The sequence below is a fragment of the Grammomys surdaster genome, unplaced genomic scaffold, assembly GCF_004785775.1.
Source record: "Grammomys surdaster isolate TR1022 unplaced genomic scaffold, NIH_TR_1.0 220, whole genome shotgun sequence".
Classification (NCBI taxonomy): domain Eukaryota; kingdom Metazoa; phylum Chordata; class Mammalia; order Rodentia; family Muridae; genus Grammomys; species Grammomys surdaster.
In genome coordinates, this window is record NW_021604665.1 from 3310248 (window position 1) to 3336032 (window position 25785).

The following is a 25785-nucleotide window of genomic DNA, read 5'->3' on the forward strand; positions in this document are numbered from 1 at the left end:
TGTGTGTGTGTGTGTGTGTGTGTACTTTAACCTCTGTCATGGTTAGTTTGTAACATCAACTTGACATAACTAAGAGTTACCTTAGAAGAGGGAATTTTGACTGAAAAATAGCCTAGGTAAGACTGGCTTGTAGCCATGTCTGTGAGAAGAATTTTTTTGACTGTTGGGTGATATGGGAGGGTCCAGGCCACTGTGAGCATTGGTCATCCCTGGTGGTCCTGGGTTGTATAAGAAAGCTAGAGATGCCTTGTTGCTCTTATAGAGGGACTGGGTTCAATTCCTAGCATCCACATAGTGTCTACCCAGTTTCAAGAAACCTGATGCCCTCTTCTGACCTCCTCATGTACCTGACACTCAAGTGATGTACATACATACATACATACATACACACACACACACACACACACACACACACACACACACACACACACACAGAGGCAGAATACTCATACACATAAAATAATCTAGAAATATTTAAGAAAGCAAGCAAGTTAGCAGGCCACTTGGCTGTGCACGCATTAAAGGAAGCAGGCCAGCAACCACTGTTCCTCCATGGTTTCTGCTTGAGTTCTCGCCCTGACTTCACTTGGTGATGGATTGAGACCTGGAAGCGTAGGCTGAAAAAAGCTCTTCCTCTCCAAGATGCCTTTGGTCAGAATGTTTTGTCATAGCAACGGAATGACACTAGACAAACTCATTAAATATCAGTCCAGACAGACTAGGGCTCTGTAAGAAATCCTTTGAAATCTTTCAAAAGTCATTCCAGGACCTAAAAATCACCCTTAGAACTGTCCTAAGCAGGTCACTCTACAAGTCTTGAGTTCTGTGAACACAGAGTTCAGAATGCCACATGCAAAAACTGAGTGCATGTAAGCTCTCAGGTTTCTACCTTGCATACAGAAGAACTCCACATACTTTGAAGCCATGTTCACTATCAGATTTTCTTCTGTTCTAAGGTATACCATCGAGAGAGATGGTGAAATGAAGGGTTTTCAGCACCACACTCCCGGCACGAAATAGCTCCACACCCATGTAACACTTTCTGCAGTGATCGACTATAGTATTCACTGGCTTGATTCTTTGGCTCCGTGGCTTACAAAGGCTCTTGATAAACACAATTCCTCGTCCTGTCGAGCAGTCCTGAGAGTGCTCACGCTCTGAAAACAAAGACATCTGAGTTCAGATCCAGGTGTAGCCACCGTTCTGCTGTGAGGTGTTGGTCCTTTCCCTCAGCTGTCTTTAGTAACTACATCTCAGGAAATTTTGCTAATGATCTCTGTTCAGGAAGCATGGCTTTGCAGATCTCATTTGTTCATTCTTAATGAAACAGAGTTGGGATTTAATAAAGATAATTTCATATGGTTTAAGTATGGGTGTAGGCTTCTCAAAGAAGAGTCGTAGAAATTAAGACATATCCAAGTGTAGGTAAAGATTCCTTAAGGAAGAGTCATTAATCCATGTGATTTTCTGAATGACTCTCAAGTATCAGGCTCTATTTCAGGCAATAGGATAAAGTACTGGCTGGGTTCCAGCTCTCATGGAGACCCCAAGTAAGCACAAGAACCCTGCCTCTTACCTGAGATGATAATTTTTAAGGGTAAAGTCATTCAAAGTCTGAAAATACTAACTTGAAATTTCCAGAAATAAACAATTCATAGGTATTGAATTGTATGCTGGCCAGAATAGCATGGCTTTTGTTCTAATTAGTCATTATTATAGGCTACAACTGGCCTCTTGTGTGCTTCACAAAATAATCTTTACTAGAAGTGTGTATATGCATGGGGGTGGTGGCTATCCTTTTAGGCATCCAGTGAGATGCTTTCAGTGTAAAAACTAAAGGAGGAAACATGGTAATCGCTATGAGGAAACCCCAGCGAGTAGGGAGGGATGGTGATTGATGCTATTTCACTTTATGTGAATGGCCAGAGTCAGCTTCTTAGATGAAAGGATCTCAGAGCAGAGGCCAGAAGATGTGAAGAAGGGGGTCCTGAGACTCTATGGGAGAAGAAAGGATGGGGAGAGGGAAAATCACATGGCAGGGCTTGACACAGGGCTGTAGAGTTTATACTGAATGCTGGGAAGCCACTTGGATGTGAGGGCCTTGACTTGACTTGAATCCACTTCTAAACAAAGCATGGACTGGAGAAGCTTCCAGTCCTCTTATGAGAACAGTATAAAGCCAAGTGCCATAAAGGTGCCTGGCAGAGATGAGGGAAGGTGAGATGTACTCTGAGACTGGAGATCTAAGAAGGGAGAGAGAAAGCATTGGAGAGAACATGTAATGCTCATGTCTATTAGGATCTCACTCTGAACAACCTCAAGTTCCCTTCCTGGGATCCAGCAGCCCAGTGTGAGACATTCGGGAAGTCAAACACTTAAGTGATGCAATTTGCAATTCATTCTCCAGTCCAAGACCAGAGGGCAAAGAGAGGCACCTGATTACCTAGTTTAACTCTCAGGCACATGGCTTGCTGTGGTCCTAATTATGATGGTTTTGCATCATTTCAGGAGGAAGCCACACATAAAGACATACAGTAAGACAGACAGACAGACAAATGGACAGATATATAAACACACACACACACACACACACACACACACACACACACACACTCAAATGCTTTGCTTAGATGATAAACTTAGATACTGCTTGCTCCATTTGGACCAATGATTTAATGGAATAAAAATCATCAGTGAATTTGTTGAGAATTAAGTAGTATCTATTTGCCTGTGGACTTCAGGCTTATTCATCTATATATAAGATAAATTTCCCAACAACTATGCTAGTGGGATAGTTTCCATGCATAAAACATACTCAACAGTTCTGCTACCAGAGTAGCTGTTTTTTTCTTTTCTACCTCCTTCTCTTCTCCCTCCTCTTCGTCCTCCTCTTTTTTGTTTTTTTTTTTAACTTTTATTTTTTTATTTTTTTCTCCTCCTCTGTTTTTAGAGCCCAGATTCCTGGACCAAAACTTAGCCAGGTGTGCAGTTTTGGGAAAATCTGACACTCTTGAGATCTCAACTTCTTGTAAAACACAGAACTAATATTGTACCTTTTTCAGAGGGCTCCAGGAATTCTAGGTCAAGTGTATGCAAAACATTAAGGACAGTGCAGGGCAATGGCACTTTGCAATGACAAAATTTATTGTCTGAATTACAAGCCTTCTGCCTGCTCTCCCAACAGAACCAGGAATTTCTGCTTTGCCTAGATATACTACTTAAATTAGGAAGAGTTTCCTTCCATACCAACAAATAAACAACCAAAGCAAAACAAAAACCAAAACAACAACAACGAAAACCCCAAAAAACCAACTAACCCACCATCCAACCAAAAACCCCTCCACATTCTTTCCTATTGCAGGAGGGAGGCAGTAGTAAGTGACTTCATTTCATAGAGGGTCCCACGTGGAGTAACTTTATGCATGACATTAACTCCATTTTGGTTGCAAAAATGAGGTGTGACTAGGTTTAACGAATGCATGTGTTTGAATGTGCACTGCTGTGCCATGTTAACATGCCTGGCCCATAGTAAAGACGCAGGCACTATTTTCATGTCTCATCTTCCCCTAAATGTGTATCATTGCTCTTTGACAGCAAATACATTAGAGTATATTTTCCTGTGACTTGTAGATGAAGCAGTCTGCCCTAAAGCACCTGTGGTTTAAGAAAAAAGACACAGACCCCACCCTCTGGGAATCCCAGCACTTCATTACCTAAGCCTACAGGCTCACACTGGCACTGGGAGGCAGACTGCTGACTGCAAATGCTGACACAATTTTAAACCCTAATAGAAAGAAAGTACTTTCCTGTCTGGACAGCAGAGGGAGGAGGAGGGAAGGATGTGTTTGAGAAGATGGAGACAAGAAGGGCTGTGCCTAACAGACAAACCCCAGGGGAGCAACAGCAGGAGTGAGTTCTAGCTGAGAGACTAGGGATGTCCTGTGACAGTTCAGCTACACAGCCTATGGGTGAACAACCCTGGTAAATCCAAACCTGCCTCTGGAAACTGACTCCAGAAATTAACAAAAGCTATTCCTTCCTCCACTTAATTTCCCTACTGCTGGGAAGGAGGTAACAGACAGGCAAATATAAAAAGTAAAAGGTAAAATGGAGGAAATCTTGACAAGGACAAGCATCGAAAATGAACATGGGACTTAGGAACGAAAATAGATGCTGCAAGCATCCAATGCTGCCCCAAAGTAAAACAAACCCATTTTATAAAGCACACTAACCCCATCCTCCCACCACGAATGCCTGAGATCACAAACAACTCGTGTTTAATGAGTTAATCAATCTGCTTACCAGAAGCTATGACAGAAATGAGATTCATGAGCAGTCAGTGGACTGACCGCTCTCTTCCTCATCTCGCCCAGCTGCTGTCCTGTTTCTTCATCAAACATCCTTCTTTATCCCCCCACCTCACAGAGGGATGATTAAATGTCAGCCCCGATGCAAACAACTAGTGTGTGGCACAGCCAAATGTATTTTTATGCTTTTGAGAAAGATTAATAGTAGCTGGCGATGGCCTGCCAACTGCAGATGTACAAACTTCCCATCCTACACATAAATCAAGCACAGGGTATATGGCGTACTTTACAGACTGGAGCTGTTATCGTGATTTTAAATTACTCAGGTTGTAGAATAAACCATGTAGATGTTGACTAATGAGGCAATATATTCTGGATCTTTCCATATGAATGTTATAAAATTTAATAGCATCAACAGAGAGAGTCCCAGGAATTAAGAAAAGATACACTTGGTTAACATCAAGGTGTATGTATGTTTCTATAATCAACCCTTTAGTACTTTTGGCAAATTCATTATAATACAGGCTGACTTAGTAGATCGTCACAAAACTATGTTTTTTGGTCTCCTTAAAAGTGAACCTAATGACAGAGAAGCCCAGGAAATAATACACTAAAAAGAAACAAAGAGTCAAATAGGTTAGAGAGAAGCATGGGTATAAGTTCCCAGTCGTTGGATCAGAGATGCCTAGTAGACAAGTCAAACATGTGGATAAGCATCCAAAATCAGCTCTGTTCACTTGAGGATAAGTTGGCAGAGTACTAGACTAGGGTCAGCAGAGACAAATAGGGTGAACAATCCCATTCTACTAGGTGCTGGCACTTTCCTACATCCCAAGGACATGATGATGTCAGATGAAAGGTGCATATACGGATGAGAACACTCTGAATCACCAGTTTGTCTATGTGAGCCAAGGTCACTTTTAGGGATGAGCTTTCTGGGTATCAAGTGGTCTAAGAACAAGAGGAGGCCTCAGATAAATACCAGAGTGTTCTGCCAAATCAGTCTGTATAATGTTTATTGTTGTTTTTAGTTTTGAATTTTAAAATTATAGACAGGTTCTCACTATGTAGCTCTGGCTATCCTAGAACTCACTATGTAGACCAGGCTGCCCTTAAACTCACAGATATACTTGCCTCTGACTCTCTATTGCTGGGATCAAAGGTGTACACCACCACACTGGCCTCCACAATGGTTTTGATGACTGTTCCCGAGAGTTAGAAGAATACTTTAACCAACTCAACAGTTGTGCTGTGTTTCGGATTTCCTCCTCTGACCCTAATCATTTTCATCATACAACACCCAGCTTCAAGTGAGCACCTTTGTTGCAAGGAAACCACATTTGATAATTGATCTGCTTTCCAAAGGCTCAAATCTGTTATGCATGGCACGTCACACTGAGGGAGATCAGCAGAGGCAACCTCAGGTTTCCCATGGACAACAATCAGCTACAACTAGTTACAAATTCGAATATCAGGAGTGAGACGACATTTCAGTACTGAGTACTTCTTCATGTGACGTCCTGGGAGAGCTGGAGAGGAAGAAACGTGGTAGCTTAGGCAAGGAGCAAGAAAGAAAGAGAGGAGGAGGCTTAATGTGGAGACTAAGACGGCCTGAGTTCTACAGCATTACTCTAAAAGGCGTCAGGTGTTGTAATGCTAGGGCTAGGATGCATCTGTAGTTAATTTAGACAGTGAGATAGACAAATTCCTAGGGAGAAATCTTGAGAAACTGGGCCAGAGAAAGACTGTAGTGGGAAAAGGACATTCCAGACAGAGGGGAGGGAAACAGAAAGGTCCTGAGGCAGGAGAGGACAAAGCCATCATGGCTAAATTCCAGTGGAAGCAGCCGACCAGGAAGAACAGAGGCTGGGAAAGGGAACTCACAAGGACATTCTACAGCCTGTGAAGGTTAGGGAGAGATAGGAGTCTCTTACGAGAGAATTCTTGTTTTTGAGAGACAAGTCTTACTTCTTTTATAAAAGGCACAGTGATTTGTTTTACAGATCTTTCTAATTCTGTGTGCACAATATATAAACTTTATTGTGAAGTGTGTTTAAAGCAACCAAAAGGCATTTTGAAAGTATTTTCAAATATGCAAGTGCAAGTCACCTAGGTTGGGGATGTAGCCTGGGAACACAGCATGAGCCTAGCACGCTGAAAGCCCTATGCTCAATTTCTAGCATCTCAAAAAAATAAATCTTCAATTAATTAAAAAAAAAAAAAGAAAACACTGCAAATAATTGAAGACTAGTAAGCTAAGCAATGCACTTCAGATTTCAAAAGCAAAGAATAAAGTCAGCTTACATACCTCCTCGCTGCACCAACAGTGTGACCTCACTTCCCTTTGGACACTCAATCAGCATATCCACGACTTGATTGTGCGTCAGGGCCTGGACATTCTTCTTATTCACCTCCACAATAAGATCCCCTTCTTTGAGGCCTCTACAGCGTGGACTGTCAACAATCTGTTTCACTCTTTGGCCACCCCCACCGGGACTATCTGCGATCGTAAAGCCAAATCCCATTGGCCCTTTGACTATGTGAACAGTTATTAGCTCTGGCTGGGTAGCTATGGAGGAAGCCAAGGAGACGGTATCGTTGGGATAACCATGAGAACTGTTGGAAGCCACGTCTGCAGGGCTGCTTGGCCTGGCATCCTTCATGCTGCTGACTTTGCCTGTTTTACTACTGTGGCTCGCTGGTGAATCATAGGTCTCTTGTCCATTTACAATTATTGGTTCTTTGTCCAAAATGGCCACCGAGGTCACTAAACTCGTATTAGGGTCATCCGGGTCAAAAGGCAATGGATAACCTCTGCAGAGTTCAAGGTCCACACTGGCACCAATGGGAATGGACTGGAAGATTTTCACAACTTGAGCATGTGTGTGTCCCAAAACACAGGTGTCATTCACACTGACAATTACATCCCCTGTAAAAAGGAAAAAGTTTGGAGGTCAAAAAACAGCACCCAAAAAAAATAGTGCCACAATAACGTTCTCCTAATGTTCAGACCACACACCCCAAGATTCTCATTGGGCACACACAGGAAGTAGCATTCTTACTTCAGTGTATTCTCTGGTGTGTGCCCCACCTAACCCTATTTCATTCAACTTCATACTGCAGGTATGGAAAAACTGAAATTTCACTTTCACCTTCATTTAGGATGGGCCTTAAAAACTACAAGACAGGTCAGTAAGAGGAAAGTATATACGTTCATCTAAGTTGAGTCTAAAACCAGAAACCAACAGGAGAAGCTGATACACACTGACTTTGTTGAAGTTCCCAGCTTGTTTTAGTTCCTAGCTGTTTCTCTACTCCATGACTGTCGACCCCGCCAGGTTCCCTCATCACGTTCTCAGAGCCTCCTCTGTGTTCACCCTACAACATGCTGAACATCATCTCTGGGTTGCTGTTCACTTTTGAGGGCCCTGTGTCACATACAACCCACTCTTTGTATTTAGGGAGTTTCAGAGTCAAGGTCTCATTACGTAGCCCAGGCTGGCCTCCAATTTGTAATTGTTTGGCTGCAGCTCTCTGAGTGCCACTGTACCTGGTTTTAAACTCATCTTGAATGACCTTGAATGCTTCCCTCTTACTGACCTATCTTTTATAATGCTAAGACTCATCGGTCTAATGAGGTTGAAGCACAACTGTAGTTCTTCTGTAACTTTAATATAAAGTAGAAGGAGGTAGAGTGAGGATGGGAAATGAGCAAGCCATAAGCAGACTGCAGGTTTGAACTGGTAATAAAGTTTTCTTGTAGCATCTAGTGCCTTTTCTGGTAAATGACAATACAATAACCACCGAAAAAACACTGGGGTTCTAAGTTAAGAATTCATTTAGCCAAATGGATTGATGTTTTTAGTAAACTATTACTCTACTATATGCAATAGCACCTAACAGGTCCCTAAGGTCAGAGTACTTTCAAAGGTTTTTGTCTGCACTAAGGGGTTTCTTCTTAAGAAAGCATTGCTAGGTGTTTAAAGGACACATATCATGATGCTGTCTGCTCTTGTTCAGATATGGACAGAGGCCTCACTACAGGGGTATGCTGTGGCCATGTGGGCTCACCTGTCTCCATCTTGCCGTCCAGTGCGGCAGGACCATCCAGGACGAGGCTCTTGATCTGCAGGAACTCATCAGGTTCGTCCCCTCCAACCACTGTGAAGCCAAAGCCTCGACTGCTTTTCCGTAGCTTTGTGTGAATGAACTTGCCTTTCAACTCGGAAGGGTTTCTTGTAAAAAAAGGTTTGCCTGGTTTAGATTAGAAAGAGAAAAAGATAAGGACATTCATGAGTAAACCTGTGAATGAACTAAGGATGCTTTGAGACAATAAGGAGACAGCTGTTCAAGCACATGGGTGGAGGCCTTTGGACTCTTAGGGGTCAAAGAGATGGCTCAGGAGTTAGGAACACTTGTTGTTCTTGCAGGAGACAAGAGTTTAGTTTTCAGCATCATGTAAGGTAGCTCATAACTGCTGGAACCCCAGCTCCATGGAATCTGACACTCTCTTCTGTTCCCTATGTTCACCTGCACTTACCTGACTTATAGATACACAAATAAATACATTTTAAAGATTCTTCTCTTAATTGCAGGAATAAGGTTATTTCTGCACACCCTGTTTAGGAGGTGAGTGGCATAGTTATATTGACATACACAGAGAATATCATTCTTTCAAGATAGGGTTTCATGTAGCTCAGGCTAGTCTCCAACCTCATATAAAAAAAAGATTGAACCCTTGATCCTCCTGCCTTCACCACCCAAGAGCTAGGATTACAGGTGTACAGTGCAGGAAGCCCACCTAGTGCTTTGATATGTTGGGGATTCTCTCAGCTAAAGCTCTATCTCAGGCATACCATCGTTCAGGTCCAAAAGAAAAGAAGACAAAACAAAAGCAACCCCCCCAAGTCTCAGTCATGTGACATTCTCCCCAAATTTCAGATGAGGTTCCATAGTTACTGTGCTGCCAAAGCCTCCTTAAAGAAAGCAGATGGTCTTTCTTTGCACCAGGTTTTCTTTTCTATTTTGGAGTGTTTACTATTATGTGTTACTATAGACATGGCTTTTATGTAAAGGGCCAACTAGCAGAAACTTTAATTTTTAGCCAAATGAAAGGCTTAAAATTAAAAACCATGGATAACATCAGGAAGTACATAATGGTCACAAAGTGTAAGGTGACAGTATATTGAAAATTAAAGGTCATTAATTCAAATGGAATTCCAATGTCATCTGACATGTATTATTTAGTTATAGCTTTTAACATTTTGAGAAATAGCTAACATGTATTCATTGCTAAGGTTTATTGCTTTTAAACAACAAAACAAAAGTCCCTTGGGAAATTTGGTTTAGAATAGTAAAAAAGAACAAAACCAACTAACCAACCAACCAACTAACCAACCAATCACAAAACAGCAAACACATTAGCCAAAGGAAACTCCTCAAGCTAACTAGTTACCAGCAAGATGCGCACAGCTTCAAATTCAGCCATTTTACTCAAAATAAACTAATTAGTTAAGCAATTTCCATTTCGACTAAGGTTTCTCTGTCTTAAAGCATGTGTATACGTTTGTGTGCGTGTCTGTGTATGTATAGGTTGCATGTGTACATGTGTGGATATGTGTGGAGGTCAGAAGACAACCTCAGGTCTCATCTTCAGACATGTTCTCATGTCCTTTGACAGGATCTCTCATTGGCCTGGAGCTCAACAATTACTTTAGGCTGGCTGGCCTCAGAGCTTCAGGGATCCTCCTGCCTCTGCCCTGCCAGGGTTGACATGAGAAGTGCATATCCCTATGTTGAGCATTTTCATGTGGGTTCTGGGGAACCCACACTCATGGCCTCATGCTTATGGGATGAGCACTTAGCTATCTGAACTACAATTCCAGACCTGTTCTAAAGATAAATAACACCAAGGGTATTTGCAAAGCCAAAGAGAACCATATTTTATAAGCTTACTTAAAAATCACATATATAATATCTACATATATGTATGTATATATAAGATGCATACAGACATATACACACATATAGCTTAAACAGAATTACACCCCTAGGGTGATAATTCCCAGGGACATCCTAAGGGATACATGCTCCTCACATGAGCCATAGAATAAGAAACCACAGTTCTAGGCAGAGGGAATCACTCTCCACAAGCTGTTGAAGAGTACAAAAGATCCCACCTCTCAAAACATATAGGCTATTGGCATTGACCTTGGTTGCCTCCCAGAATTTTAAGGTAGGTCTCTATTGCTGAAGACAACACACATTTTAGTCATAGAACTTGAAAGAATTGAGCTGGGACCGACTTGGAAGGACCAGTCTTCCCTAAGGACTGGTTCTCAAAGTATCTGAAGGTGCTATGCAAGCTGCCAAGGGAGAACAATTATCAGTAATCTTACCTAGCCATAAAGCCTATGAATCTCAGCATTGACTAGCCTAGCAAGATATTCTCCATGCTGCAATGGCAGCACTTTTGTCTTATGGGTAACCAACAGCTCTCTTTTGGGACTACCCATTCAACAGAAGGGAATCCATGCCTACTACTATAAAGCTATCCAACTTTGGCTGATTAGATCATAACAGGCCCTAGAGAAGGACCTACTACTGCTACACTCCTAAACCAATATAATTTCTAACTATATCCTAAATACTTATCCTTATGTCCACAGATAATATAGTTCTTTCTATTCATCAAGAATACTTCTTTTATCCCCAGATGGACACTATCATACTATCTGGTCAAAATACAGAGAATAAATGACCTGGGATTCCTAGTCCCTAGGGATATATCTACAACACAACCTCTAAACCTAAGGCTCAGTACACATCATGGAAGAGGAACAGAAAGATCTGAAGAGCCAGAGGGCCAAGATCCCTGATGCTGGGTAGTGTCTTCTAGATATGACAGAGAGTTGCACTTCAACTGTATGGTTGCCTAAACAAGGCCTACACATTGACAACATCACCAGCTAAAACATGGAAACACGGATGGATGAAATTCTGCCAGGCCCACTTCTAGAATTACAGGCCGTTAATGGCTGCAGAGAGGGGTGGGTGGGTGGGGGGAATGAGAATATATCAGTTTTCTTCAGGTACAAGCTCCCTGATAGGTTATCCAATCCCAAGATATCAGTCTTTCAGTCTTTTTTTCCCATAAGATGTCAGTGTTAAACACATATACATCCTAATGACACTAAACAGACACAGTAGGTTGTATATAAGTGTGCGTTTGTACATACATGTAATAACAGTAATAGTGAAAGGAGAATAGGTCATGGATTTGGGAGGGAGTTGTGAGCACAGGAGAAAATGGAGAAGGACAAAGTGGAGTGAATAGAAATGATGTAGATAGAGTACTCAAGCATGCCAGCCTCAAATAAATAAATAATAACAAACAAATGTAGCCTTTCAGAACTAAACCACAAAGTTGTGTTCAGGGCTTTCCTAAGTCCTTCTCCGCATCCAAGAGGTTCATTAGAATTTCTAGGGTTGTCCCAAGCAGCGGCCATTTGCCTCTTTCCTAATTTCATTTCCTATGTCCCGCCCTTGTTATAACCTCATCTGCTATCTACTGTCTATCTACTGTGTATATTCTATCTACTATCTATCTATCTATCTATCTATCTATCTATCTATCTATCTATCTATCCATCCATCTCTATCATGTATGTGTGTGTGTGTGTATGTATGTATGTATGCATCTATCTATCTATCTATCTATCTATCCATCCATCTCTATCATGTATGTGTGTGTGTGTATGTATGTATGCATCTATCTATCTATCTATCTATCTATCTATCTATCTATCTATCTATCTATCTATCTATCTATCTATCTATCTGTTTAAAGGAGAAAAAGATGTTACCATGCACCTCTGCACTCAGCAGCCTTGGCACCCAGAAAGGAAAGTTATTTTTGGTTAGCTATAACTAAAAGGCTTTAAAAGGTCTCTGGGCACACACACAAATTTTAATTGCATATTTTTAAAAGTCTCTGGCTCTTACAAAGAAAGCTGTTTCAAATTGGCTGTAGTTAGAGGTCTGCTCACAAACCTCCTCTCCAGTGCAGTCCAAGGTTTATTGGAAACTCAACCAATGGCAGCCCTGTAACTGTGGTTAAATAGAGGCAAGACTTAGCAGGATTTGCCAGGCAAAGTCATTTGCCAAGGTGTGGGGAAAAGGATAGCTCCTCCAGTGAGGACTTCTGGGGGACAACTCCTAAGCCAATTATCAGGTAAGAAATTGAGGACAGGGAGAATGGCCTTTAGGCTAAGGAAACCAAATGGCCAAGACCTTACAGAAGACTGACAGGAGTTTAGAGAGCTTGAAATGAACACATTTTAGTTATGCAGAGACATCAACAGCTACCAACTTGTCACTGAGACTTTCTTGGACTGCATCATTAAAATGTGCAATGCCTCAGTGACATTTTCAGCCTTGTTTCCTGCTTTATTTTTGTCCTTAGAATTGACTACTTTAGCATAGTACATATCTCACTGACTGGCTTGGTTTCCTGTTTTCCTATGCCTATGCTGAAGGAGAACTGAGCACGCACTAAATCACTAGAATATATGCTCCATGGCGACTCATTTGCAGATTCAGGGCTTAGAATCCGAGTACTGTCTGGTATGTATGAGGTGCCCTAACTCCTGCTGTTGAAGGAATGAATGACTAAAGAAAGGCACAATGAACAGATTCAACAGGATGTGAAGAATGCTGAGAAGAAGTGACCAAGTATAGGTACCTTTCACTTTTATTACAGGTGAAATTAGAAGACATGAAAATGCACCATGTAGCTTATCTGAATTTTAACAATACGGACAATATCAGACTTTTGTATTACCACACATTTTATTGTGGTCTATGCCGTCTACTGAGACTCTGACTTCCTGGGATAGTTTTAAGACCTGGTTATGTATCTGTAAACTCATCTGAATGGCTGTTAAAATGCATTTGTTTTAGTTTTCACCCATGCCCACTGAATGAGGATCTTCGGGATTTAGTTTAAAGGTCCACCCTTGAACTACCCTTCAACATTCTCTGCCAGGCCAGACTTTCTCTTAGCTCTGTACTTGAATTCTCTAGACTGGCAGCTATCCACCAGCACTGACTGTAATGCTGGTAATATTGTGTATTGACACTGACCTCCACAGCAGGCACTACAGCACATAAGTAGACAGCAAAGCCTTGAAATGAGGCTAATGGCCAAAAAAATTCAATTTTTAATTTTTGCAGTTGTCCTAAGTTTAAACCTAAATGATAATATGTAACCAGTGACACTGTACAAACAGTAGAACTTAGTTCATACAATAAAGTGCCCCACAAAAGTAGAATGATAAAAAGTTATGAGCCAGAACTTAACCTATTTCTAGTGACAATGGGCATTTGTATATAGGCTCTACTACACTGTGGCCAGCCATTAGACCTTTTTGTTGGAGTGTGGCATGTCTAAAGACAGACAGAGATGGTATGAACTTAACGTAATAATTACTAAGAGTAATCAAATTGGATAATGCATGTGAAAGGCACAGAGGGAGACTCTGGCATGTAATAAGGTTCAATAAATCAGTTATCACAGAGATGGGGGATGGAGTACAGTGGGGAGAGGAAACTGCAGAAAGCCCTCCCCAAACCAAATCTGGAAGCTGGAGAGTTTTCAGAAGAATACATATACAAAATGCCCAGGAGCTGGGAAGGAAAGTCAGAAGAGAATTTAGTTTAGAAATTAACCATTAAGCCAAGTTGGCAAAATGGTTTTTTCTTGATCCACTACCAGAACTAGATACTGTGTAAAACTAAGATGTGAAACTTAGTCATAAACAATGAAGCTAAAGTAAGTTAAGGTTTATTACAGACCCAGCTTAGAGAATGAAACCGTATGTAATGTATTTTTTTGCTATCATTTATACCTCAAAGACTCTAATTAGGTCTGAGGGCTGAGGATCAACATGAAGGCTACACTGTAGGCTGGCTATACGAATAGTTGATTCCATGGAGAGTTCATGGACCTGAACTTTCTCAGCCCACTGTCTGGTTCAACAGAACCTAAGAAGGAAAAAGAGCCAAAAGGCTGGGAGTGTGGCTCAGTGGCTGAGCACTTGCCTGGGACATCAGGGACTCTGGGCATAGCATGCCTTTAATCTCAGCACACAGGATGCAGACAGGAGGATCGCTATGAGTCTGAGTCCAGCCTAGTCTATACAACTAGTTCCAAATCCATCCAGAGCTATATAGTGAGAGTATGCTACAAAACAAGACACAACAAAACAAGAGGGAGACTCTTGAGATGAAGCATATAGACAAATGCCAAGTGTAGTCTTAGTGCTTTAAGAACATGGTATGCCTAGGACATGTACTTTTCAATCTTTAGTTTATTTTACCTCTAAGAATTCTTTTTAAGAACATGAGCTAGTGAATATATGTGTGTGTGTGTGTGTGTGTACATATAGACACACTGTTACAATAATATTGTCATTTCATACATGTTAAAGGACTCTATCTGATTGGAAATTAACAAAATAAAACACACACACACACACTCACACTCACACGATCAGTGTAATGGAGAAACTAACAGCGATACTCTAGAGCTAAAACTATGACACAATCAAAAGCCCACATTACCCTGAAGTGGAGCTTCCCTGGCTGGCTCTGGATTGCTCGGGGGATGGGAAGGAGCAACAGGAGGCACACCAGACACATGATCTTCTGTCCACTCTAGAAGACAGAAAAAAAGCAGTTTTCTGATTTGTCTCTGAACAAAGTGGCCAAGCCACTTACCTTCTTAGTAAAAGTCAGACCAATGAACCAATAGTAGGTGGTGTGGTGGTTTGAATATGTTTGGCCCAGGAAGTGGCACTATTAAGAGGTGCGGCCTTGTTGGAGGAAATGTGTCACTGTGGGGGTGAGCAAAGAGAGCTTCCTCCTAGCCTCTTGAGGATGCTAGTCTTCTCCTGAGTATCTTCAAATCAAGATGTAGTTTTCAGCACCATGTCTGCCTGGAAGCTGCCATGTTTCTAGCCATGATAATGAACTAAAACTCTGAACCTGTAAGCCAGGGTCAATGAAATGTTGTCCTTTCTAAGAGTTACCTTGTTCATGGTGTCTCTTCACAGCACTGGAAACTCTAAGATAGTCTGTGAGCAAAAGAAGCAGTCAACTGACCTGGTAACCTACCTCTCTCACCTCTCTCTATCTCTCTCTCTCTCTCTCTCTCTCTCTCTCTCTCTCTCTCTCTCTCTCTCTCTCTCTCGTTAAAGAAACATGGCATAACTGGTAAAAATTAGATTTTAAAGGTTTTAAGTGAAAACAAATTTTGGTTTTCTTTTGTTTTGTTTTTTAACTCGTGGATTTGTCTGAAGGCAGCCATGTGAGAAAGAACCTTCTTCAGGCTCAGTGAGGGAGGGGTGGGCTGGTCTGCCAAGCCTAACTGTGTTGCATGGTAAGTTGGATGGAAATACATGTCATTATTTTGCTGAGGCACTAGCTTCTGTTGTTTCTGAAACCCAAAGGGAAGTCACTGCCAGATCCCAGTAACACCATGCAGTGAGTGACCTTTAAGATGTAAATAAAGTAGTCAGCTTCCCTTAGCTAACAGATTCAGCTGTATTTTCTGGGACTACTATCTTTAAAAATATTTTAAAGAGTTATCCTTAAGTTAAAAAGGAAATTAAGGCAGAGAGCTTTTCAGCTGGTTAAGTAAGGGGTATTAAGTAGTAAAGCATGGTTTGCCAGCTACACTGGGCTCAGTGTCTGCTTCTGTGTAAGTACAAGGCATAAACACTTTTCAGTCATCTGTCTATTGACATTATTTATTTGGATTTTTTTGAAACAGGGTTCCTCTGTGGAGCTCTGGCTGTCCTGGAACTTACTATGCAAACCATGCTGGCCTTTCACATTTAAAATTGAGTATTTTCTGACACATGAAAATTATGAGATTCAAATTAGTGTTCATGAATAAAGTTTTATTGACACACAGAATTGCCTACATTTATATATTATCTGTATCTGTTTTCATCCTACAAAGGTGAGTAATCATTACAAGAACTATGTATCATTAATGTTAAAACATTCGTGATGTGGATATTTATAGAAACATGTGGCTATTCTGATAATCTAAGGTCTGTATTTGATTATGTTCAAGGGCTCAGTACTTGGGTAGATGCTTGGTGTGCTGAAGTCCTGAGTACAATTTCCAGCACCATACATATTTAAAATATATATTAAAACATATAATATATAAATAAATTAAATATATATTATATATAATGTTGTGGGAACAAAAGTATTATAGTTCATATTCACATAAGTGATATACTTAGATGGTAGAAAACCTACCATTGAAAAATTTTAATGAAAAATTAGGAAAACCCTAAGTATTAATAAGTGGATGGTTACATGTTAGTAGAAATACTCATTAAATAACTCATCTTTTAGCCATTAAAACTATGAGTTGACTAATAAACCTTCAAGCAGGTTCAAGAAATAAAAAGTAAAAAAAAAAAAATGGTGCTCAAATGAAATATACTTACTCACAAAATTATTCTTGGTTTTGATATTTGTGATTTTTATTTACCAGAAAAATTCTGCACAGTGAGCCCCTAAGAATAAGATGGGGAAAGCACTGGGAGATTTAATGTCCCCCCCCTTCCTGGGTTAATTTTATGTCTGTAAAGAATATGAATCCATAACTTCCCAGAAGCACCTAGATCCTTCTGTGAAGGGCTTCGAACATGAAAAAGAAGCCTATTGCCCAGAAACTCTGCTTAAATGTTAAAGGGGTGTTGGATTTAGACAGGGATCACCATTCAAATGCTGCAGGGGCCCACGTTCCCTCACCCTCAGCTCTGCAGGTTAAATTCCATCTAAAGCAAGGCAGAGGTCTGAGTGCTATGCAGGGGCGCCCCCTTCTGCAGTGTGCTGGGGTGTGCTGTTACAGGGAGGGGTGGCTAGAGAAGGAGAAAGAGCCAGCTCTGACCACACGGGGGTGTCAGTGCCTAGGCTTTGCCCCACATTCCCAGCTCAGGGAAATGCCTCCAGCAAAGAAGCCAACCTTCCGGCTGCGGTGGCTGAGGCTGCTGTTGCTGCTGCTGTTGCTGCTGCTGCTGTTCAAGCTGTTTCTTCCTTTTGGCTTCTAGGACTGGGTTTTCATATTGCGTCTTCCTGTTGATGTGGCTGGGGAGAAAGGAAAGCAGTTTTCAGGGAGGAAATACTCATTCTAGCAGCAAAAGGCTGAGCAAGTCGATTGGTTGGAATGGAGCACGGCAGAGAGGATCTGGTGTGGAGATGCAGATAGGAAGACATAAACACAGCTCCCATTGTGGCTGTGTGTGCAGTGAGACCTAGGGGGTGGGTTGGAATGCATCTTACTAGAAATTCCTAGCAAATGTCCTGAGGCAAACAGCGTTCTTACTCACAAGGCAGAAAGCCCTTGTTTACAGGGGTGTCTTCCCAGAGTCCCCAGTGAATACTGGAGCCCGGGATAGTTCTTATATGAACTACAGTTTTCCCTCTGCATCTGTACACACCTATGACCAAGCTTATTTTACAAAACAAGCACAGCAACAATTCACTGTAGCCGTTAGCAGTTTCCATATATAATTAATTTCCTTAGCCACTTAAAGGAACTTCTGCCTGCCTCCTCAGTATGATCCAATTGTCCATGCCACTACCTTTGTGTTCTGGGTCTATCACGAAGTTAAATAAAGTATGACACTGTGACAGCTGACCTTGTAACTGAGATGGCCACCAAGTGATTGGTTGACAGGCAGTGCATAAGGCGTAGATGTGCTGCACGTAGGGTGCTTTGTGGAGCAGCAAGGAAAGAGACCTTACCATGCCATGAATGACATCCAACTTGAAACTTCAATTTTATTTATTTCTAAAGTTTTCCATGCAATTTTAATCAACCAACAATTGACCTTGAATTTGTGAACCATGGGAGTGGGGCCACAATAGCATTTCCTGGGGGAAAGGGAAGTACACCTCTGTGTAATTCTCTTGGTTTGACATAATTAACTAGCATGCTCACTCAGCTACAGCTGCTTTTGAATTCGAGGATTTGAGCCAGTGACTCTACCCATATTTCAAAGCTATCATCTGAGAGGGGAGGTACTTAAATTCACCAAGAAGTATACTCTGAATTACTAAGAATTAAGATTCAACTGGAGCTGTGATGTCATCTGTGGTTTACAAATGGCAAAACTCCTGAATGGCTTCACATAGCAAGGTATGTAGAAGCCTAAGGGTGAAGCCAAAAGGACTCCACTAACATCTGTCAATTATGATAACCCAATGACCAAGAGGAAGGACCAAATTTACAGCCTATAGGAAATGATACTCTAAAGATAGCCAAACTAAATGAATTCGATGTGTTTAAAGTGACAAAGACCCAGACATTTTAGATGATTTTGACACTAATAAGGCCAGGGCAAGCACAGTCAAACACACCCACCCCGCCCCCATAACACATATCAACACACACCTATCATCCACATGGGTGTTTTTGTGTGATAGCCTTATTTATTTTGTATTTATGCTAAGTATAAATGCATGTATATATTGATGGTTTCACATATACATATATGTATATGAACACATGTATGTACATATGCATACTCCTTAAGCCAAAACAACAGTTCATTAGAAGTTTGGAGGCATACCTATTATGTTATTATTTAAAACATTAAGTATTGCTTTTGAAAATGAGACGTTTTTAAAGAACAGTTTAGCAAATAGGGTGAACAGATTCTCTTTAATTCTTATTAAAAGGATATTTGCCTCTTTGTTCCTTTAGACAATTTCATTTTAAGATATTACCTACCACTAACATGCGCTGTGGATCAGGCATGAATAGACACAGAGAAGCAGATCTAGTAAGTTATGTCTTCCCACTTCAGGACCTGGTTTCTTCTCCGCTCATAGTGGTACCCAGCTGTGTCCTTTCTTACTAAGTGCACAAGCTAAGTACCAATGCAAGTGCGGCCTTGCTCGGCAAAAGCCTCTCTGTTCATTAGTATAAAAGATCTTCAGAGCTCACAAAGGAAATGTAGTTTATGAGGGACAATAAAAATGGCTTTGCTTGTATCTGATGTTGAAATTTCTCCCTGTTCTGTAGAGGGGAATCAGGACTTGTCCTGGTCAAGGGCACTCGACATGCTGAACCCCTGTAACTGCTTTACAATAAGACGGCGGCATCTTATTGCAGCCTGGCATTTTTACATAATATGCTTCTATTATAGGGGCATTATACAAGTGACTTTTTATCGCCAGGAACATGAGAAAGAGAAAGGAGAACTTTTATCTTCACTGTGGCAGGAAGGATAATGATGACACAAAATTCACATGGCGCTTGCCTTGTTCAAAGGAACTGTTTCAGTTTTCTCTCATTTTCCTCAGAGGAAAAGCTGTAATATATGTTGATACTGATGATGTTTTCAGTATTTTACCTTTTGGTTATTTTTAAAAATTTCTTTTAGCATCCTGATAATTGATGGCTTTAGTAAAATGACAAAGTTCATGTCCAATGTTAGAATAAAGTCCATAGTAAAGCGATCACACTAAGGCTTGAGAATCCTGGGAGAGGCCAGGAGGGACGCATAAGAGGCCCTGTATCTTATCTCAGTTTTCCGTTTCCTTCTTACTCTTGACAAAATTTCATAAATTATTAAGATTTGTCTAACCCTTTTAGGATGGCAGAGTGAATAAATAAGTAATTACTGTGAAGTTCAGACCTAGGCATAAAAATAAGTAAGCCAGTCAGGCTGTTCTGAAAAAGCACAAGCTTTTTGTTGTTTTTAATCAGTTCTCCTATAGCCTGGTCTTCACTACTACTCACTGAGCACCTGCCATGCACACTGGGCCTCCTGATTCAGAAGTTAACAAAAGCCATATGTACTGACTTCCTTTGAGTTTCTTCAGGTTTGGTGAATATTTACTTATTCACTAAATTCTTTATATTTTCGTTATAAAATTAATATCATTTTGAACCTTGTAACAATGCTAAGATGTGTTTAGTATAATATACACAATGGCCCAGGAGTGCAAAAGCTATATGTGGATTATCCACAGGCACTTACTCTACATAGTAGACACCGTAGACAGGGTCTTCAATCTTTTCCCAGCCAGCAGGAAGCTCTGAAAGACAAAAGAATATTAGCACAAGAGGAGCTGATTCAGGAGCTCAGCAACTGAGTCAGTCAACAGAGAGCGACACATTCAAATATCCTGAACACAATTAAAACTGTATTCTAACACAAAGAAACGTGTATTATTTTTACTTTGCTCTGTGTACTTTTCTACATGAAAAATGACTCTTTGTCTACTGGTATTTTACTTAAGAAAACAAAACAATAAAATGCATTCCCAGCTGCCTTCATTATAAGCCAAGTATTGAATTAGGTTTTAATAGAAACACTTAAAATTTCCTTGAATACTTAGTTCTTCCTTTAAGTGTTTATAGCTTCCTCATTCTGTTTCCAGACTACCTTACCACGTATGCAAGAACGCATAAAAATTACTTTCTTTTAATTTTCAACTCAGTGGTCTTACTTTGCTTTCCTTGAAAGAAAATTAAGCCTGCATCTTATCTGGTCCTTGTTCCTAATGAAGACACTACTGAGTGGATTAAAATGGCAGGCCCAGATGGGTGTCCAAAGTGCACACACACCATCACTTCATTCTTAAATATGTGTCAGTTTGTCTTTCTAGAACTTACTTAAGAAAAATGACACAAGGTAGTTCATTGCTGTGTGCAAATATTATTCTTTTATATGTCCCCCTAGTGGGTGGAATAAAGACTAGGCTTCACTAGGTAGGCTAGGCTGGTCTTCACTGCTGGAGGCCTGGAAGTGTCCACCTCCCTATGTGGATCTTTTAAATGTAGAGGTGGAATGGCACTAGGGAAATGGTGAACTCTGCCTGCTACGGTTTCACACCAAAGTCAGAAACTCATTTATTAACTAGGTTCCCAAATTCCATTAGATGACTCTATTCCAGAAAGTCCTGTTGCACTGGAGTGCTTTTTGTGCAGAAGGAAGCACCTAGGATGCATCTGTATCATCATGCAGCCCTTTCAGGCAGGGCAGCAATTACTCAACTTGATTTTTAAAGCTCTCAGGATCTGTGTAGGTAAGGCAAGCCTGGGTAACACTATCCTCCGCAGTGAATCATTATTCCTAGAAATCACTAGTCAGAGAGTACGAGTTGAACACCACGATACTAGAGATATTGCTTACTTTGAACTAGCTTTATTTTTCAATTCAAAGAATCATGTAGTTACTACTTAATTTGAGATGATAATACAACCACACCGTTCCCCCATCCTTTGCTTCCCTCTAAACCTTCCCTATACCTTCTTGCTCTTTCAAATTCATAGCCTCTTTTTTATGTTAATTGTTACATGCACATATGCATATGTATATTCATGTTCCTAAATGTAACCTGTTCAATCTGTATAATGTTATTTGTATACATGTTTACAGGGCTGGCCAGTTGGTACTGAGTAACCAATTGGTGTGTTCTTCCCTGAGGAAGATTATTTTGCCCGCTGAAAGCAGGTGAAAATAATCCTTAGTAACCTAAGTACTTTGTATAGAGCTGAGGCCTCATGGGCCCGAGCTCCCATCCACATTGGCATGTCTGTTTTTCTTGTTCAGCTCATGTTCAGGCAGCTCATATTATTGAGATTTTAATGGGTGTAGCTTCTGACATTCCTAGGAGACAGTCTCATAGAATTCATGAACCTCTGGCTCTTAGAATCTTTCTACTCCTCTTCCACAATGTTCCCTGAGCCTCAGGTGCAGGATTTGATTCTATATATGCATCTAAAGGACTAGGGCCAACAACGACCATTTTGATTGGTTGTGATTTTCTGTTAAGGTCTCCATCTGTTGCAAAAATTAGTTTCCTTGAAGAGGGAGGAGAATTTGGTTTGTGAGGATTTGGAGCAAGGAGCTCGAATGAGAGAGAACACATATGACATTTGATTTTCTGGGTCTAGGTTACCTCACACAGTGTGATCCTTATTAGTTTTACCCATTTACCTGAAGAGTTCATGATTTGACTTTTCTTTACAGCTGAATCTGAATAGCATTTAATAGTGTATCTATTTTTATCATTCATTCATAGGGCATTTAGGTCCTTTCCAATCCCTACTTCTTATAACTGGAATAGTGATAAACTTAGCTGAGCCAGTATCTGTAGAGTAAGATGCCAGGAATCCTTTGTGCATATCCCAAAGAATGGTATAGTGGCTCATACGGTAGATTTATTTTTTGCTTTTTGGGAATTCTCCACATTGATTTCCTAGTGGCTGCACCAGTTTGCAGCCCCACCAACAGTGAATAAGGGTTCTTTTTCCCCTTAAGCCCTCTAGCTTTTTTTGTTAGTTGTTTGGTGAAGGGCTGCCATTCTGACAGGGGTCAGATGACATCTCCAAGTTTTATCAATTTGCATTTCCAATTGCTAGGAACAATAAACATTTTAATGGTATTTCTTAGCCTCTTTTTCCACCTTCTTGAGAACTGTATGCTCAGTCCTAGGCCTGATTTTTGAATTGACCATTTGTTTTTTTTAGTTCTTAATATAATCTGGATATTAATTGTCTCCCGATACGTATCTAGCAAAAATTCCCTCCCATACTGTGGTTTTCCTCTTCCCTCAGCTGATTGTTTCTTTAGCTTGTCAACTGTCGGCTTTTTCCTGGGCAAATGGAGTTCTATTCAGAAAGTCAATTTTTTACAGCTATATCATATTAATTGTCTCTCAGATTTGTATCTAGCAAAGTCAATGTTTCAGGTTTCACGTTTAGGTTTTGATCCATTTTGAGTTAGTTTTTCTGTAAGGTGAGAGGTACAAGTTTGATTTCATCCTTCTGCATATGCACATCCACTTTCTCCAGGAGCATTTGTTGAAAATGTTTTTCCAGCTAATGTTTTGGGCATCTCTGACAATTACTAAGTGGTTGATGTTATGTGTACTCATGTCTGGGTCTTCAATTTTGTTTATGTGGCCTACAGGTCTGGTTTTGTGCTAGTACTATATTCCTTTTATTACCATGATGTTGGAGTATATCTTAAGATTTGGTGTGGTAATTGATCTAGCATTGTTATTTTTGTTCAGGATTATTTCAGCTATCTGAGCTATATGAATTTTAAGATTTTTGTTTCTATCTCTGTGAAGCATGAGATGAGGATGTTCATTTTGATTGTATTGAACCCGTAAACAGCTTTTGGTAAAATAATTATTTTCGCAATATTAAATCTACCAATCCAGTGAGCATGGACTATCTATCCATTTTCTAGTGTCTTTCTTTAGAGGTTTGAAGTTTTCATTGTTGAGGCCCTTCTTGTCCGTGATCAGGCTTATCCAAGATATTTTATTTTCTTTGAGGTTATTGTGAATGGGGGTGTGTCGATGATCTCACTTTCTGCATGTGTGTTGGTGATGTACTAATTTGTGCAAATTGATTCTATATCTTGTCACACTGCTCAATTTGTTCATCATTTCTAGAACTTTTCTGGCAGGACTGTGGGGATCTCTAATGCATGGTATTACATCATCTGCAAACAGGAGTACTTTGACTTCTTCTTTCCCTATTTGTATCCCTTTAATTCCCTTTTCTTTTCTCATGGCTCCAGCTAGTGGATGTGTCTTTGTTTCATTCCTGAGCTCAGTGGAATTGTTTCAAGTTTTTCTCAGTTTAGAATGATGTTGGCGGTGGGTTTCTCATAAATATCTTTTATTATTTTGAGGTAAGTTCCCCCTCTTATCTCACATTTTCTAGAATTTTTTATGAAATTTTGTTGAATTTTGTCAAAGGCTTTCTCTGCATTCATTAATATTATCATGTGATTTTTATATTCAAACCTATTTGTGTAGTTTATCATGGTTTTTTCTTTTTGACTTGTGTGTGTTTACCCCTCCCTGCATTTTAGGAATAGAACAAACTTGGTAATGATATATAATGTTTTTGATGGCTGTCTATATTCTGTTTGCAAGTAGTTTATTAGATATATCTAGGTTCAGAGATATTGACCACTCTCTCCCTCTCCCTCCCTCTCTTTTGCTGTGTTTCCCTGGATCTTGTTTGAAAGGGTGGTAGAATTCTGTGAAACCACCTGGCTCTGGCTTTTTATTACTATCTCAAGCTCCTCATTAGTTATAGTTCTCTTTAGGTTGCTCATATCTTCCTGGTTTAATTTTGGTTTGGTTCAATCTAGAAATTCATCCATTTCTTTTAGGTTTTCAAGCTTAGTGGAGTATAGGTTTTTAAAGTGTTCCCTTATAATATTGTGAATTTCTTTGATGCCTATTGCAATGTTTTTCCTGTTTGCTTCTGAATCTGTTAATTTAGCTTCTCTCTTATTTTTCTTTTGGCCAATTTGTTGGTCAACTTTGTTTTATCTTCTCAAAGAACCAGCTCTTAGATTTATTGATTCATTGTATTATTTCTATTTCATTAATGTTTGCTTTTATTATTGTCTTTGCTGTTCACTGGGTTTGGATTTGGGTTGCTTTTGTGTTTTCAAAAATTTTGAGTTGCTTGACTAAGCCATTTATTTGTGCTCTTCTCTCCTTCTTTAATGTAGGCACTAGGAGCTAAAAAATATGCTACTAGTACTGCTTTCAATGTGTCCCAAAAGCTTTGTTGTGTTTTCATTCTCTCTCAGTTGAAGGACAATTTTATTTTTTTTCTTGATTTCTTCTTTGACACAATCATGCTTCAGAAATGAATTGTTGAATCTCCATAGGTTTGAGTATTTACTAGAGATTGTTGTCCATTTAAAATGTTTGCCATTGCCTTGTAATCACATAGAATGCATGGACTGATTTCAACCTTTTTGATTTGTAAAGATTTGTTTAGTGTCTCAGAATGTGGTATATTTTAGAAAATCTTCTGTGTGCTACTAAATAAAATATGTATTCTTTAGTGTTTGAGAGGAGTAACTCTGTAGAAAACCATTAAGTCCATTTGTTGTGCTATCAATAAATTCTGATGTATATATGTATATATGTCTGTCTGTCTGGGTGACCCATCTAGTGTAGAAACTGGAGTATTGAAACCACCTAGTATTGCAAGATGGATGTGAATCTGTGTCTTTAAATCAAGTTTTAAATCAAATTTTAAAAATGAAATTTGTTGTAAGAGTTTGGTTCATACATCTTTCGAATTGTAATGTCTTCTTTGTTAACTGATACTTTGTTTAGGATATCTATTTCCTTTGATTCAAGTTAGTCATACATAAAGTCAAATATTAGAATAGCAATACCTGACTGCTTCCTGGTCCCAACTGATTAGAGTAATTTGGTCTATCTTTTTACTCTAAGGTGGTGTCTACCGTTAAAGCTAAGATGTGTTCATTGTAGAGAACAGATAGATGGATTTTGTGTCTTACTCTCTCTATTCGTTCAGCTTGTGTCATTTGATTGAAGAATTGAGGCCATTGACATTTAAAGACATCAACTGAACAGTTGTCTT

General features: G+C 40.0%; 1 protein-coding gene across 7 annotated transcripts in view; it reads right to left on the reverse strand.

Annotated features, from left to right (window-relative positions):
* Positions 1-25785, reverse strand: part of Magi1 (membrane associated guanylate kinase, WW and PDZ domain containing 1) — a 609927-nt gene that overhangs the window by 60691 nt on the left and 523451 nt on the right. For all 7 annotated transcript variants that reach the window (XM_028772989.1, XM_028772987.1, XM_028772992.1 and 4 more), the window contains 5 exons: positions 20384-20441; positions 17359-17480; positions 14931-15023; positions 8379-8561; positions 6616-7236 (listed from right to left, as the gene is read on the reverse strand). In XM_028772989.1, the coding sequence (XP_028628822.1) occupies positions 6616-7236; positions 8379-8561; positions 14931-15023; positions 17359-17480; positions 20384-20441 (1077 nt within the window). The remainder of the gene's footprint in view (positions 1-6615; positions 7237-8378; positions 8562-14930; positions 15024-17358; positions 17481-20383; positions 20442-25785) is intronic.